This window comes from Equus przewalskii, chromosome 29 (genome assembly GCF_037783145.1).
Source record: "Equus przewalskii isolate Varuska chromosome 29, EquPr2, whole genome shotgun sequence".
In the NCBI taxonomy this organism is placed as follows: Eukaryota; Metazoa; Chordata; class Mammalia; order Perissodactyla; family Equidae; genus Equus; species Equus przewalskii.
Genome location: NC_091859.1, coordinates 32,212,567 through 32,229,672, shown reverse-complemented (window position 1 = coordinate 32,229,672; position 17,106 = coordinate 32,212,567). Strand labels below are relative to the sequence as shown.

General features: G+C 47.3%; 1 protein-coding gene across 5 annotated transcripts in view; it reads left to right on the top strand.

Annotated features, from left to right (window-relative positions):
* Positions 1 to 17,106, top strand: part of LARGE1 (LARGE xylosyl- and glucuronyltransferase 1) — a 548,747-nt gene that overhangs the window by 242,016 nt on the left and 289,625 nt on the right. For all 5 annotated transcript variants that reach the window (XM_070600561.1, XM_070600564.1, XM_070600563.1 and 2 more), the window contains one exon: positions 13,669 to 13,751. In XM_070600561.1, the coding sequence (XP_070456662.1) occupies positions 13,669 to 13,751 (83 nt within the window). The remainder of the gene's footprint in view (positions 1 to 13,668; positions 13,752 to 17,106) is intronic.

Below are 17,106 nucleotides of genomic sequence, written 5' to 3'. Positions count from 1 at the left end.
CCATGTAAAGCCACAAATAGTGCCTGGGGCATAGTACGTTTTCAATTATAGGTAATTTTTTAAAATTTTTAGTTAAATACGGGTATTACCTCTTTGTTCCATTTCCTGCCCATATTCTCTGAATGTTAGACTGCAGACTCCCTGAGGAGGAAACCCTTTGCACGCTGTAACACGCGGTTCACATGGATGGGATTGTTACTGATGTTGGTGACACTACACAGTCTGTCACGGAGGAATAGAGGGCTCATTTCGTGTGGCAGACTCAGTTCTGTGGAAGGTCTGGGACGTGAGGAGCCCTTAGACGGGAATGGTTGGGGAGAGCCCCGGGGATGGTAGGGTTTCTCAAACCTGGGTGACGTGTGGAGAGGTGGAGAGAGGTGGACGGAGGATATCCAGTGAGGGACGTACGTATGAGGAGGGCAAATGTGAAGCCAAGTGTTGTCACGGCAGGAAAGAATTCAGGACACGGACCATCGGTCAGTCGGGCGAACACAGAGAACCTGGGTGGGGAAGTGGCTGTGCTGCGTTATCATCATTCATCCAGTCAAGAAATCACCTGATTTCTTGCAGGTTCTGTGCCCTCAGGTTATGGTCATGGGGTCGGTTTAGAGCAGATGCTGGAACCCTGCTAACTAGGTGGGAAGGCCCAGGGGGAGGAAAGTTTATCCTGGAGTGTATTTATGTTCTTAGGATTCAGGCCTCCTTAAAGAACTAAGAATCAAGGAGGTGGAAAATAGAAAAGGAAAAGAAGGGGAGACACAGGTATATCAGAGAGAGAAAATGGGAGACTTCTCATCCTGCTGGAGTCTGTCTGGCCTGTGGCTTCTTTCCCCTGCTCAGTTTTCTGAGAGAGACATCCTATTTCTAAAGAGGGTCTACCTCAAGTGCCTTGCAAATAGTGTGGGCAAAAGCTTATTAGCTTTTGAAACTGGAAGACATGAGTCTAAATCCTGGTGCACTCCTGGCCTGAGAGCCGTGTGGCACTGAGCAAGTTATATCACTTTTCTGTGTTTCAGTTTCCTCACTTGTAAATTACGGAGTAAAACCAAGTTCCTGCCTCATACTGTTTGAATGGTGACAATGAATATCACAACTTTAGGTGAACTCAGGTAGTTGTATTAGTTTTTAGTTTCACTGTGATTGATCAAAAAATCCCAAGTAACAATGGCTTTGCATCTTTTTTCTCTTTATGTTTAAAAAGTCTGGAGGCGTTTGGTGAAGGGATGTCCATGTTGGGGATGCAGACTTCCCTTATCTTTCACTCAGCTTGCTTGAGTGACATTCTCAAGGTCGTCTCCTTGTCCGTAATGATTGTCAGAGCTTCAGCCATGTCGTCTGCATCCCACCTGGCAGGAAAGTAGCCGTATTAAGGTGGGGCATATCCCCTTCCTTTAAGAACATGTCTTAGACATCTCACAGTTGGTTCCTTTTGGAACTCATCAGCAGAACTTCATCACTGGGCTACCTTTAGCTGTCACATAGCTGCAAGGGAGCCTGGAAAAGATAGATTTTATTAAAGGAAGCCGTGTTTTCCACTAACACATTGGAGTTCTGCAACTAGAGGGAAAGATGTTACTATTATAGTGAAAATTCTGTGTCACCTGGGTGTTTCCAAACTTGATTGTGCATTAGAATTACATATCAAAAATGCATATTCATGGGACCCACCCCAGACCTACTAATTGAGAATCTCTGGGAGTAGGTCCCAATAATATGATTATCAAACAAATCTCTCCATGGGATTCTGAGATAACAGACACTGGAACCACTGCTTTAAGGCAACGTTAACTACATGATGGGGTTCTCTTTATCTCTGTGCTCTTTGAAAGGTAAGGTAGCAATTCAGAAAACTGTAACTTAGTTTTTACTCTTTTCACATGCACCTGAGAATTAGGTTTTATTTTTTTCTTCTTTCGCTGTGTTTCTTGATCATGTTACTTCTTAGACCCTTAAGAAGTTACTTTTGGTATAATTCATCTGTGATGAACCCCTGGTCCTGTTCAGAGCTTCTGTAGATGAATTTGAAAGTCTTGATCTGCTGGCATCTTATTTCAGTGTGGTCTACTCTGGGTGCACGTTTACCTTGAGAGGCTGGCTTCATCCCCGTTAGCAGTATGCTTCCTCTGTCTCCATCACATGGTGTCTTTCAAGATTTTCCTGAAAAAGCCATAGAGGCAAACCTGAAATGTCAGTCAGTGAAGTCAAAATAGAAGCCTCCTTTCCTCGTGACACTTGGCGGTTACAAGTGCTGAAGTTGCTCCTGACATGCTGTCAGAGTGCAGGGCTTCGTAACCAAGGACGTTGCCATCATCTCTTGTTGTGCTGAAACTTCTCTGAGGTATGACAAGTATTTCTGAAAACCCTTCTGTAACGATGCAAAGGCTGTCAGCTAGGATATCCGGTGATAGAAGCACCGGGCCCTCGCCAGTCCTTGTGCCCTCTTACCATTCCCTGAGTACGTGGCCTTCCCACGGCCACGCATTTATTCTTCCATGTTTCCCTTGTCAGGGCCAGGCTGCTTCAGTGAGGGCCTGGTTTCTGTGGGCCTCGGGACTTGGAGCAGGATGATTCTCTTTGATCTCCACTTGAGCCTGTGTGTGTACAGATATGTGTATTTTTCTGGCATTTCTGGTTCTGGTCTCTGCTGGAGTTAGCTGTGGTACAGGAGAAAAATCGCTGGAACTGCTCAGAGTTCCTGACCAAGAATCTTTGCTTTGCCTTTCGCTAGTCATGTGACCTTGGACAATTCAGTTACTGTCTTAGAGTCTTTTTCATTGTTACAAAATGAGAATAATAATATGTTTTTCCCGTTGCTATCGTGAGGATGAAATGAGATAGTGGGTGGGAAACTAACTCCGTACAGATGTCACGTGTGCTTACTGTGGGTATTCAGGTTCCCTGTTGTCGCCTAATAAATCATCTAAAATGTGATGGCTTAAAACAATACCAGTCACTTTATTGGCTTTCATGGTCTCTCTGGGCCTGAGAGTCAGGAAGGGCTTACCTGAATGGTTCTGGTTTGGGGGCCCTCATACAAATAGTTGGTGGCTGGAGCTGGAACAGGGCAGGGCTGGAGCACTGGGTGCTGGCGCAGTGTCTCTCTTCTTGTAGACTCAGGGCTCCTCCATCTGGTCTCTCTGCGTGGCTAGATTGGCCTTCCTCACAACATGGTGGCTCCAGGCCAGTCGGCTGCTTCCATGGCAGTTGAAAGCTTTAAGTGCAAGTATTCCAGCAAGCAAGGCAGAACAGAAGCCCTTTATGTGACCTGGCTCTGAAATTGCATAGTGTCACTTCTGCTGATAGAGTAGTCTGTTAGTGGAAACAGTCACAAAAGCCCACCCACTCTGAAGGGGGAAGGGACACAAACCCCATCTCTCAATGGGAGGAATGTCAAAGAATTTGTGGATATACTTTAAAACTTCCACAATTGATATTGTTATGATGGAAAGTTCGGTGAATGGTGCTCTCTGATGTCAGACCACTCCTTAAAGAAGCATCTCTCTGCTTCTAAGCCTTGAACTCTAAGTCTTGAACTTCATCTCTGCGGTGTGGCTGGCTGCCACACCACACCATGGTCGCACCACATCTGTGACAGCCTCCTGTCTGTGCTCTCATATATCGGAGCAGGCTGGCCTTCTTCTGCTTTGTATATCTCACTCTCTTGTAAAATTTACTTTTGAAAGCATGCCATTAAAAACAACAACAACAAAGATGCAACCTTCTCATTTTAAAGATGATGAAACTGAAAGCAGAGAAAACGAAAAGTTCTTGTCTAAGGTTGCTACAACCCAGATGACCATTCTAGCACCTCATCTCCTCATTCCTGTGTCTTCCGCCTTCTTGTCTTGGAAGAGGATAAAGGCAGTGCCAACATTTGACAGAGCAGAGGAAACTGGGCAGCTTTGAAAGCCCTCCTTTCAACAGTGGGGGAAAGACTATCCTAGTTCTCACTTGAAGGGGAGTGGGAGTGAGGGCAGGAAGAAAGAACCTGGTGCCTGGCTTTTGAGAATATTTAAGGCTCAAGGCCATGAATGTAGAGCCTCCAGCATACTGTAAACTTTCTTAGTAATAATAATAATAAATGATAATTGCTGATACATATCTACTACTTACAGGATTCCAGGCTGTAAGCCCTTTACACGAGTCATCTCAGTGAATCTGTGCAACAACCCTATGAGTTGATGCATTTCTTACCCCTCCCCTTTTTCTTTGAAAATTGGCCCTGAGCTAACATCTTTTGCCGCCATCTTTTTTTCCCCTTTTTTCTTCTCCCCATAGCCCCCCCAGTACATAGTTGTATATTCTAGCTTTGGGTCCTTCTGGCTCTGCTATGTGGGACGCCACCTCAGCATGGCTTGATGAGCAGTGCTAGGTCTGCACCCAGGATCTGACCCGGCAAAACCCTGGGCCACCGAAGGGGAGCGCATGAACTTAACCACTCGGCCACGGGCCGGCTTCTTAACCCCTTTTTATAGGTGAAGAAACTGAGGTCCTAAGAGGTGGTATTATATCCTGAAAGATGAGGAAGAGGTTGATAGGTGAGGGGAAGTACCAGGGCAGCCTAGACCAAGGGCACATTGTGGAAGCAAGAAAGCTTAGTGAGTCATTCCGCTTGATCGTGGCATGGGCAATATGGAAGAAGGGGGCGGGGCGCTGATGGCAATGACACTCATCATATCTGCTCCTATTTATCGTGCCGGAGTAGGTGCCAGACACTGAACTTGACATCTGTTAGCTCATGAAATCATTTTAATCCTCCTAATTTTATAGATTGGGAAGCTTAAGCTTAGTGAGGCTACCTAGTACAGATCCAGGTTAAGTCTTTTCTCTTTAATTGTGGTTAAAAAAAAAAATCTGTACAAGGTGAAATTTACCCTCTTAACGAAATGTACAGCTCAGTACTGTTAAGTACATTCACGTTCTTGTGCCGCGGATCTCCAGAACTTTTTCATCTTCCCAAACTGGAACTCTATACCGGTTATACAATTCTCCAGTTACCCCTCCCCCAGGCCCTGGCACCTACCCTTCTACTTTCTGTTTCTATTAGTTTGCTTACTTTAGATACCTCGTCAAAGTTTCATACAGTATTTGTATTTTCATGACCAGCTTATTTCACTTAGCAGAACGTCCTCAAAGTTTGTCTGTGTTGTAGAAGGTGTCAGAATTTCCTTCCTTTTTAAGGCTGAATAATATTCCATTGTATGTGTGTACTGCGTTTTGTTTATCCATTCGTCCGACAATGGACACTTGGGTTGCTTCTGCCTCTTGGCTATCGTGGATTGTGCTGCTATGAACATGGGTGTGTGGAGCTCTCTCTGAGATCCTGTTTTCAGTTCTTTTGGACACCCACACGTGGGATTGCTGGATCACGTGGTAATTCTATTTTAAATTTTCCAGGAACTGCCCTACTCTTTCCCATAGTGGCTACACCATTTTACAGTCCCAGCAAGAGTGCAGAAAGGTTCTGATTTTTCCACATCCTCGCCACAGCTTGTAAATCTTAATACCTGTAAGAGTCTGCTTCCTCCACTGGAGAATCTGACTACGAACTGCTCACAAAGGACTGTGAACATACACCCCATCTGGCCGTTTCTCACGTCCGCCTACCTCCCTCTCCTGAAGTGCCCCTGGCTTACTGTGCTGTGAAGCACAGCCTGAGATGAGTTTCACCTGTAGACGGTCTATGAAGGCGTGTCTGTGGGGCCAGCACCTGAGGATGCTGTGGGGTTCATTGGGTGTGGCCACCTCAGGAAGGGGCTGACCTTGGAAAGGTGGCTTTCTACGGCGAGGCAATTCCTGAAAATGTGAGAGCTCAGGGCTGCCTGCCGACAGTACTCCTAGCAACCGGGGCAACACACATCTCATTGAAGGGGCCTTCGGACAGCGTGTCACAGCGTCCACCACACTTGGGTTATTGCAGTAGCTTCCTTGCTTGCTCCCCTAACCCCCATGCACACACACATACAGAGAATTTCTCTGACTGGCAGCTTGAGTGATCCTTTTAAAATATGTCACCTTATATAATATATAAAATAGAAGTCTCAACTCTGAGCCCTCCGGTGGCTTCTCTCCTCACACACGTGAAAAGCCAAGTCCTTACAAGTGCCTGTGAGCTCCAGAGGGTCTGCCCACATACCCTCTCTGGTCTCACCCCCTCGTTTTCCTCCTCGCGGCAGCCTCTTTTCCAGGCAGCTCCTCCCTGTTCCTGAAGCACACGAACCTCTGTGTATGTCAGGGTTCCTCCTACTGCCTGGAGCGCACTGCTGGATGCCTGAAGGCTCATCCCTTCACCCACTTCAGTTTTGCTCCGATGTCGCCTTCACAGTGATGGCTGCCAGACAACCTCAGTTTAAAATCTTCGCCCTACTCACCACCCACCCATATACACGCCCCTCTTTTTGCTCCGCTTAATTTTTCATCCTGGACTTAGCATGCTCTGTATTTTAATTACATATACATTTGTGTGTTTATTTTCTGTGTCTCCAAGTAGAATATCAGCTCCTCTGTAAGGGGCAAGGATTCAGTCTTATTTACTCACTGCTGTATCCCCAGCACCTACAGTTGGCACACAGTAGCACTCAATCCACATTTGTAGACTGATTGACTGTTTGGCTAACGTGTGTAGACCTTTTGGGTCAGCCAGGTCACCCAGAGGCCCAGTAGGTGGGGGTGTGACACATGCCAACCGTGGTGGGTCAGCATCGGGCTGTATTTAGACAACCCTCCTGCCCCAGACACGGGTCCAGCCTATCAATTAAACTTATGTTGACCCTCCCCCAAATCAGTGTCACCCTTTCATATGTTTCCCATGAAACATTTGGGTTTCTCATTCCTCGGGTTTCTGTTTTCTTGATAACACGAGAAAATCAATCCTAAAGCAGGCCAGGAATGTGCGAGGTGGAGAATGCTGGATGGTTCGTTCATTTGTGGTCCATTTAGTAGACCTTGACTGTGGAGGAGGCAGTCAGGGTCGCCCTGGAAGGTCGGCCGTTCCTGTCTTCACACTAGGCCCTGTAGCCCCTGAGTCTCCACTTTCCTTGCTGAGCCCCTGACGTCTTGGCTTCCATTACTGTCAGGAGACGTCCACTTCTGTTTTCTATAGGGTTGAGGTAGTTTTGTCTTTTGGGTCCGTGGCTCAGTATTGAGAGCAAATCGATCAGCGGTTTCCCAAGAAGGTAGAGGTACCCTGGAGGTTTATAAGATGCTTTTAGATGGCGTGTTAGCCATACTTTTTTTTTCTTTTTCTCTTTTTTTGCTGAGGAAGATTCACCCTGAGCTAACATCCATGCCAGTCTTCCTTTATTTTTTAGTATGTGGGCCACCAGCACAGCATGGCCACCAGCAGAGGGGCGTAGGTTTGTGCCTGGGAACTGGACTGTGGCCAGCAAATCAAAGTGTGCTGAACTTAACCACTAGACCACCGGGGCTGGCCTACTGCTTTTTCTTTTTTTTAATTTTTTTTATTTTAGGAGTTGTGTTTTGTTGAGGCCAGGTAGTGTGGGTTCAATGGCAGGACTCTAAACTCAACCGTGTTCCTTCCCACCGACTGCTGAGCCCTGGCACCTTGGGCAAGTTACTTGGCCATTTTGTGTCTCACTTTCTTCATCTTGAATTTTGGAAAACGGTGGATGTTAGGAAAACTCTGTATATAGACATTCTAAACCCCTCCTTTTATAGAGGAGTCACTGAGGATCAGAAAGGTTAAGTAACTTGCCCAGGGTCACCCAGTTGACCAGAGGCAGAGCTGGGCCATCATCCGGCTCTCCGGATTTCCAGGGCTGTGCTCTTTGTACAGTGGGAGAAGCCTGCATCCTGCCCTCTCCTCCCCTTGTCTTTCTCGTGCCCTGGAAGAGCCGTGAGTTCCAAGGCCTGGGGAGAGTGAGCGTGGCTGGAGGGTGAATGTTGCCTTTACTTGTTTTATACAAATGAAGGGGAAGTGGTGTTCTCCATTGGAGACGGATTGGAAGTAGATTCTGTGAACATCCCTTACGCTCTCTCAACCTAGTCACAGCTAACATCCATTGAGTTTTGACCAGAGACACTCCTCAAAGCGGTTAGATAGAACAGTGTTTCTCTAAGTGTGGTTCCTGGACCAGCATCAGCATCACTTGGATGCAGGCACTCCCCAGGCCCCCGCACCAGATGTCCTGAATCAGACGCCCTGGGGGAGGGCCCAGCCCTCTGTTTGAACCAGCCCTCCAGGGATTCTGCTGCACGTCTGAGTTTGGGAGCCACCTTGTCCTCAGCAGCCCTTGAGCGTGAGTAGTAGTATGTCCCTGTTTTACAGATGAGGAGGTTCAAGTGGGGAGATGCTTCTCCTTAGGAGGTTTATGCCTTCAGTGAGCATGAATAAGCATCAGTTCATTAGGTGCACCTTGTTGCGCTCACTTGTCTGATCTTCCCAGCCCCAGAGCACCCATATTTATCTCCATTTTACAGACGAGCCGCTGGGGCTCAGGGATGTTAAGTAACTGATCCAAGGTCACACAGCGACTTAGCTTTGAAGTTGCAGCTCAAACCCAGGTCTCTTCACTCTTGTCAGTTTTCCCCACTAACCTGCCTCTGTCTCTGCCCCCAGCTGTGTGTTTCTCCCAGGCTGCCAGGGTAGCATCTGTCCCCTGGGAGGCCCTGCCTCCCCTACCCCTGCCCCCTGTCCCCAACATAGGAGTCTGCAGCTGCAGTCCAGAATCTGGGCTGAGCCTGACTTTTCACAGCACATCAGATGCCCGTGTTTGAATCCGTTGTTCCTCTCTCGGGCAGTCTCCCTGATGTGAGATACTTTCACTAAATTGTGCCCCCAGGCAGAATGCCCTGAAGGGAACACCATGCCTTCTGGGTCGGGTCGCTGCTAATGGCATTGTTTCGGGGAGCGGGGCTGGGCTGAGTGTTGATTATTTCTGCCAGGGCCACCGCTTGCCTGCCGTCCCTTAGTTTGGTCTGAATTTCTTTTGGGGCCCTGATACTTTTTTCCCTACATCCGTATATGAGAAAATGACCCTATGGGATTTTTCCTGGGTTGGAGGGAGGGTGCAGAACATGGAGAACTTTCTTTTTCGGGATTCTCGTGGGGACTGACAAGCACAGAGTTACAAATCCCAGCTGGTCCTGAATGTCAGGCGTGATGCCCTGGTCCAGTCCTTAAAATGCCCTCGCCTTCCGGGCACTCTCCCTGCATCCTCTTGGTCTCCGTGATGTAGGCTGCTCTGGGTTACAAGGACACTGAGCCTGCCATCAGAGGAGACTTCTCAGTCTGCGAGGGGTTGTCTGCTTTGCTGTCTTTCTCCCTCTTCACTTGACCCCACTGGGCGAGGACTGGTTTACCCTTCTGTCGTCTGAGCCCAGCACAGTGCCTGGCACATCGGAGACTCCAAAAACACTCATGTCGTGCCCGAGTCCTTCCTACAGGTCCTGAAAGTGCAGTCACTTCCTCGACCTCAGTGTGCCAGGAATGAAGGCCAGGCCACAGCTGTGGCGCCCTCTTACCTCTGTCTTCAGGCATGGCTTGCTGACATGCCAGGTGTTCTGAGCACCATACTCAGGACCAAGGGGCTGAGCGGGAAGCCTTCCTGGCTTCCTTAGAACCTTGCAGTCCATGTGTCTGAGAACTTGGTCGAGCTCGGTAAAATTTATAAATAACAGTTTAGATATTCTTGAGTCTGTGACAGTGGTGCCCTCCTGCCTTGTGTCACGTTAGCAATGTATCTGTGAATGCTGCAGAGTCTTCACTGCCTCCTTTCCAGCTGCCAAGACAAATGGAGGTTGAGGAAGGGTCATCGGAGTTGGTCAGATCCTGGGAGGAAACAGATGGCACATTCGAAAGGCGTGGGCAGGGTTAAGGGGAACGGATGAGGGTGGTGAAGCTTCTAGGAAGAGTCTCTGCAACCCCTGGGCCTGAAGGAGTGGGAGGCGGGAGGCCTTATAGAAACCAGCAAGAATGGGAAGTGTGGGAGAGGGATTCTGATAGGAGTGGGGGAAATTGACCTCTCCTTCCTCATGCCCTCGGGACTCCCGCTGGGGCCTCCCATTGACCAAACTCAACCAGAAACCAGAGACCGTAGGAGCCCAGTTAATTTGGTCTATAAAGGTCAGGCTCTTGGGGCACAGAGCAAGTTGGAGAAGGGTGGAGAGTGAGACTGGAGAAGCAGATAAGAACGTCATCCCCCCTCCATCCAGTCTTTGTCACCAATAAAGGCAGGTATGGCATCTCTGAAGTATGGGGAGGAAGGCTTCGTTCATGACCAGGCCAATCAGTGATCTGATGTCACAGAATCTGATATTCAGACTCTTCCCTTTGATGGAAGGAATGTGCAAGTAGCTGTGGCCATCTTAAGCCACGGCACAGTGAGAAACTTGAAAACCTGGACTTCACAGCCTCAAAACTGAAAGTTATCGTTGTGAGGCCATTTTTGTGACTCTCCTCTTCAAGGAACATTCACCCCTGTTCCCTACTCTCCCCATGCCTACCCCAACCCCGCCCCACTCGTCGATTCTGCACCTTCAAGATTTGGACCACCCGAAACTCTTCCAAGAGCATATTCTTGACCCTCTGATTTTCTGCTCTTGTGGGCATCAGGGCCTTGCTGCCGTGGCTCCAGATGATGAATTTATTCGGTGTATTGGATGAAACTAAAGAGATTGGAAAATTATGTAAAACGTTTGAGTATGCGCGTGCCTGTGCTTACGTTTCGTGGACCCATTTAAAAAAGTCCCTGAACCCTGAAGCCGAGACAGAGTTTGATATCTCAGAGGCCGCGTGTTTAAATATTTGCGATTCCAAAGAGGCTGATTCAGCATGTTCTTAGTCATTCTTGTCCCCATCCTCATTCTGTCTCTCGTGTGGGCATTTTTCTCTTCATTTCCTTCATGCTTTACACAGTGACAGTTGCATCCGAATTACAGTCTTTCATCCTGAGTCTTTTGGACATGTTATCCAGAGATAAGCAATAGAGTCTTCGTTTTACAGGTGGAGAAATTAAAATATGCATAAATTAGACCGAGAAGAGGTAGCATTAGTACCCTGAGAAGCCGAGCTTTCCCACACCCTGCTGTCTTCTTCGTAAAAACAGGATTCTGTCACAGCAGCCCTCTTGACCTTTGGGGCAGGATCATTCTTTGTTGGGGGACTGCCGAGTGCATTGTGGGATATGGAGCAGCATCCCTGGCCTCTCCCCATCAGATGCCAGTAGCCCTGCCCATCCCCAGGAGTTGACAACCGGAAATGACTCCAGAGGTTGTCAAATGTTCTAGGCGGGGGTGGGGAGTAACTTACCCTCTGTAGAGAACCACTGCCTTGTAGCAGAGTATTTTAAGATCCTGGGCATCAGAGGTTGTGAGTTAATTGGTCTGAGGTGGGGCTGGGGTACAGCATGCTTTTTGAAAATCTTTTGGGTGTTTCTCATGCCTCATCAAGGTTAAGAATCTCGGCTCCAGAATCTGAATCCCTCTCTCTAAGCCTGAGTTTTCTCAGCTATGATACTGAGATAGTGACACTATACCTGTTTTATATAGCCATGAAACTGAGATCTCATAATCTGTGTAACGTGTAAGCACAGGAACTGGAATGTAGTCATTTGCTCAATAAGTATTAGCTCTTCTTTCTCTCTTTCATCTCCCCTCATCTTCTTTCTTGACCCCCAGGTACAGCAGCAGTGGAGAGACCCTGTAGCCCTGATCCAAGGGTGGAGCTTTGCACATTGAGTGTGAGGACTGAACACATAAGGGAGCTAAGAGTAGAGAGGGATGCTCGTTCAGGGAAGCAGTACAAGGTGGGGCTGATAGGGCGGACTGGGACTCTCCATGAGGGCGAGGAGCATGTGTCGTGGGCGCAAGGCTCTAAGAATCCTGCAGATGTGATGAGCCCAGGATGTCAGGATTTCTGAGACAATGAGGGTCTGGCTGAAGCTGAGGTCCAGCTTCTGGCACTGAGAGTGGATGGCCAAGGTGGAGTGAAGGCCATTGGAATTGAAGAGGTCAGAGATGTGGATTCAAGGCTGTGGGATGGTTCATTCCCGAGATGGTTAAACTTCCCTTGGTGATGTCAGCAGGTAGGGGGGTGAAGTAAGCCTGGGAACCAGAAGTCGTTGTCCTGGAAGCCTGTGTGGGAATGACCAGGATGTTAGAACTGCCTGTGGAAGTGGCTGATTAGGATACAGGAGTCTGGAAGGCGTGCCATCGGAGGAAGGGCTGTAAGTAACTCTGAAAAGGAAGAGGCATCTACCAAGAACCCTCCCTTTAATTTCACTGTTGGGTGCTGGCGGGCGCATCCTTGTTCTGCAGAACAAGGCTGGGGTGTGGATCAGGAGGCAGGTTTCTATTCAAGGAAGGCTGTGCTTTAGTAAAAGGCATGGACCCTCCGTTCTTCAAGCTGTTTTGAGAGAGGCTGGGTGACTTCCTTTATGGGGTGCCCTGGAGTGGTACTTTCCAATCTTTCCCAGGTCATGACACACCTAAAGAATAATTATATGGCACACGGAGGTAAGTAGGAAAGGTGGCTGATAGTGGAGGGTACCGAAAGTCTGAGGGGACCAGCCTTGCCTGGTAGCCTTGAGATCTCACTTGAGGAGATGGGTGTCTTCATCACCTGTGGTTCATTCACGCCACACCAAGGCACCCCATTTGGGAAACTCAGCTCTCAAAGACGTTTTTGCTATGATTGGAATGCAATGTGCCCATCATCGTACTCTGCTCTTAGCGTTATTCCCTCATGTACTTCATGACATCCTGTGGGACGTGCGTCATGGCCCTAATGTTACAGTGAGTCACCTGACACTAACCCAAGTCACCCTAAGGTTAAAAGACGGAGCCAGAATTCATGTCTGGGGCCCATGTTCCTGGTACTGAGATGGTGTATCAGGTTCCTTCAATTCTGCCCGGGGTCAATCCTTTGAATGATATCCTGGTGGGGCCCATTGGTGAACCTTGATCCCTTTACCCTGCTTCAGGTTGCCCCTAACCTGAGACATCTTGTGAAAACATTTCCTGAACTCTCTGAGCTGCAACTTTTTAAAAAAACTTTTTATGCTTTTTTTTGTTGAGGAAGATTGGTCCAAAGATAACATCTATTGCCAATCTTCCTCCTTTTTTTTTTTTTTCTCCCCAAAGCCCCCAGTACATGCTTGTAGGTCATACTAGTTCTTCTCTGTGGGATGTTGCCACAGCATGGCTTGATGAGCAGTACGTAGGTCCGCGCCCAGGATCCAAACCAGCAAACCCCCGGCCACTGAAGCGGAGTGCGTGAACTTAACCATTCGGCCATGGGGCCGGCCCGCTGAGCTGTAACCTCTCAGTCTGAGATACCTGATTGTCAACTCATCCTTTCAGGGCATATGTCTTTCTTCTCTCTTGTTAACAGTTGTCCTTGTCTTCCAGCTTGGAGGCAGGGGACTCACCATTTGCCTCTTTGAGCCCATCGCCATCTCTCTCGTCCCCAAAATGTAACTGAAAAGAGCCTTCATGGATTCCAAATGATGATAGCTCCATAAACCGATTAAAAAGGCCTTAATAAAACTGACTCGAGTTATTTTCCACAGCTGCGGACTGTGTGCCCTTTGTTTTCTAATGATTCCCGACAAGAAATAGGGGCAGTTTTTCTTTTTCATGTGGTTGGAAGGACTGGGAAGGCCGCTTTCTGTCTGTCTAACTGCTCACCCTGTTTTCTTTGCTTCGCAGACAATCCACGTTGCTATCGTCTGTGCCGGATATAATGCCAGCCGGGATGTCGTCACCTTGGTCAAGTCTGTCCTGTTCCACAGGTGAGCGTGAGTGTTGTGCTCTGTGGGTTCATGCGTGTAACCACCTGCCTGCGTGTTTCCTCGGGCAATGGTTAAATAAGAAGCACGTTTCTCATCGGTCATTTAAGCTGCCATGAAAATGTGATTTTTGTCTGAGACCCTGGGAAGATTATTGTGTTAATAACGTTTAACGGCAGTCATTGGGTGCTGTCTCACAGTGTTTAGAATTGTAGCTCTTAGACCTAAAAGGACGTTCAAGGATACCCCAAATTTGATGCTTCGATTTCTTCACTGGTTTCCCTTGCCTGACAGCCTCCAAATCTTTCCGTTTATGCATCCCTGTTGACAGGTTGTGTTATGGACTGAATTGTGTCCCCCTAAAATATGTCTGTTGGAGTCCTATCTCCCAGGACCTCAGAATGTGACTGTATTTGGAGAGAGGGCCTTTAAACAGGTAATTCAATTAAAATGAAGTCATATGGGTTGGCACTAATCCAGTATGACTGGCGTCCTTATAAGAGGAGGAGGTTAGGATGAGGACTCACATAGAGGGAAGACCATGTGAAGACCCAGGGAGAAGATGGCCATGTGCAACCCAAGATGAGAGGTCCCAGAAGAAACCAGCCCTGCTGACACCTTGATCTTGGACTTCTGAGAGAATGAATTTCTGTTGTTTAAGCCCCCAGCCTGTGGTATTTTGTTATGGCAGCCCTAGCAAACTAATACAGGTTGTTTATTCCAGTGTAGCCTGTCCAACCTCTGGGCATTTCTGACCATTAGAAAGTCCTGCCTTAGATTAAACTGAAATTTTCCAACCTATAGATGATGTCCATTGGCCTAGTGGATCCCTGTGGAGCCAGTCCTACAGGGGGTAGGTCCCTTCTCCACCCGGAAGTGATCCTGCCACTCCTGAGTCAGCTCTTCTCCAAGTTCAACTCCTGCCACCTGCGTCTACTCTTTTATAGGGCTTTTCTTCTGTTTCTTCACTATTTCGATTGACCGATGTCTAGAAATACTTGGGGCATATCCAGAATTGAATCTATCATTCCAGCCAGTGCCTTTGGCTCTGTTCTAAATTCTCACCAAACGTTTGAATGGATCTTGTTCACAACTGTAGCCAACAGTATGGAAATGGATCAGATGACCGAGTCAGGATCCAGAAGGTTCTCAGTACTAGGAACAGTCATGACAAGCTCTCAGAGTTCAACGGAACAGAGATCAGTGTGAAGTTTTATCCCCGAATCCACCTGTCACTGGCATCAGCAGAGATGGGAGAAATGGTAGACAGCTGAGACGTGCCAACCCTGTAAGAAACTGGCATTCATCTTTGGTTCCACCTTCTCTCTCGGTCCCTCAACCAGCCCGTCTATTATCAGCCTCGCCTCGAGGTTCTCCCTCTTAAATATTTTTCAATTCCAGTCCTTCTTGTCTCCCCAGATCCATCCTCTTTAATGCCAGAACGATGTTTCACACAGGCAAATCAGATTTCTTAAAACCTTTCATTGGCTTCTCCTATGTCGAAGGGAGAGAACGGGACCTCTTTACCTTGGCACAGAGACTGTCGTGGATCTGATGCTGTTCTCGGCAGCGTGGTCTGTCTCCTTTCCTTGATGTGACTTCATGCTCCAGCAACACCGACCTGCTCCCACCCTCTCAAGGGGACCCTGCCTGTTGTTTTCATCAAGCTGCTCTGTCTGCCTGTTTCTCCCCTCCCACCTCTTCCCCTATCCCAACCTGGAAAACTCTTCTTATCCTTTAAGACTTCACAGAGGCATCATTTCTAGTGAGAAGCCCCCCTGAACCTGTCAGTCTGGGTTGGGGCTTCCCTTCTACCAGCCCATAGTACCTTGTGCGTCTTTCTATCATTCCATCTATTACATTGTATTTCATTTATCTATTCATGTTATATCTTCTGCAGTAGAATGTGGGACTTCAGGGGACAGAAACCATACCATATTTTTCAGTGTTCCCACTATCTTAACAAAGTACTTAACATGTAGTATATGCTCAATAAATGTTTACTTGTTTAACAAGTGAATCTGGGGGACTTTGTTAATAAATAATCTGAAGATATATTTATTCAATGACTGAACTAATATATCTAGCTCGGACTTAGTTTGACTTCACATTTATGCCACTATATAGTTGAATGATTTCCAGCAGGTCATTTTTTTTTTAACTCTTTAGACTTGAGTTCTTATATCAATTAGCTTTTGCTGTAAATCAGTTCACCCCAAAACTTACTTGGTTGGAAGCCACATTTATTTATTAGCTTGGCTGTTTGTACTGAACTTATCTGGGTAGTTCTTTGGCTGAGGGCCCTTGCGTGCCTGCACTCAGCTAGTGGATTAGCAGGATATCTGATTCCCTGGCTCCTGGGGAGGGCAAGGGGGTTGGGAGAGGTGAGCAACCCACAGATAGGTCACAGTTAGTGCTGCGGGCTCTCAGTTCCACCTCATCGCTCTGTCCAGTTGGCCTTGGGGTTTCGCTTGTACATCTAAGACAGAAATGGGAATGCCACATAAAGAATGCTGGAGTGGGGCTCTACCCCACATCTTTTGAGGGGAGGTGACACACTCTTTCCACCTCATCACAGCTCTTGTGTAAGTTCCGAGACCCTTGTGGTTCTGCACCCTTCATCTGCAGCTTGAAACCAGGCATTTTCTGGGCTAAGCATTAAATTAGGTGAATGGTTCTCAGCCCTTAATGTATTTATTCCTTGTCACCACTGAAGAACCTAGATCCCTTTCGGATTGAAAAAAAAAAGAAGCCCCCTTTTTAGAGAAGAGTATTTGCATGATTACAGATAGTCAATTATGCTATTTCTCAATTATGGCAGATTTTAAGGGCATAAAAACTTCTGGTGGTGTTGGGTATAAATATTATCGCTGTTGCTTTAGCTACAAACCAAGTGATTCCAATAGTTATTGAAATGGTAAGAATCCTATTGGGTATAAACTTTTACTCCTGCAGTAACTGTGCAGCACAAAGATGTTAAATTTAAAAATAGCAGTAGTTTTATTCTAGGTTGCTGATGGCATACCATACTCACACGGAGGCATGGGGATTTGAGAAGAAGGCAAATTCTTACGATGTGTTACGAACATTCTACACCCCACGTCACTGACTACTTGATGTTCTTGGACCAAATCACCACTTAAGTCCCTCCCATCCCTGAAATTCTCTAAATGAGAATGATTCTGTGAATTGATATGCTGGTGATAATGAGTTGAGATATGAAGACAAAAGACTTTTGAAAGACTTTCGGCTCAGAAAGTCCAGCTATAAATAGCTTCATTGCTTCCAGAGCACGTTATGGGGATTAACTAATACATGATTATAAAATACTTTGACAAATGAAGTACCTTCCGAATGT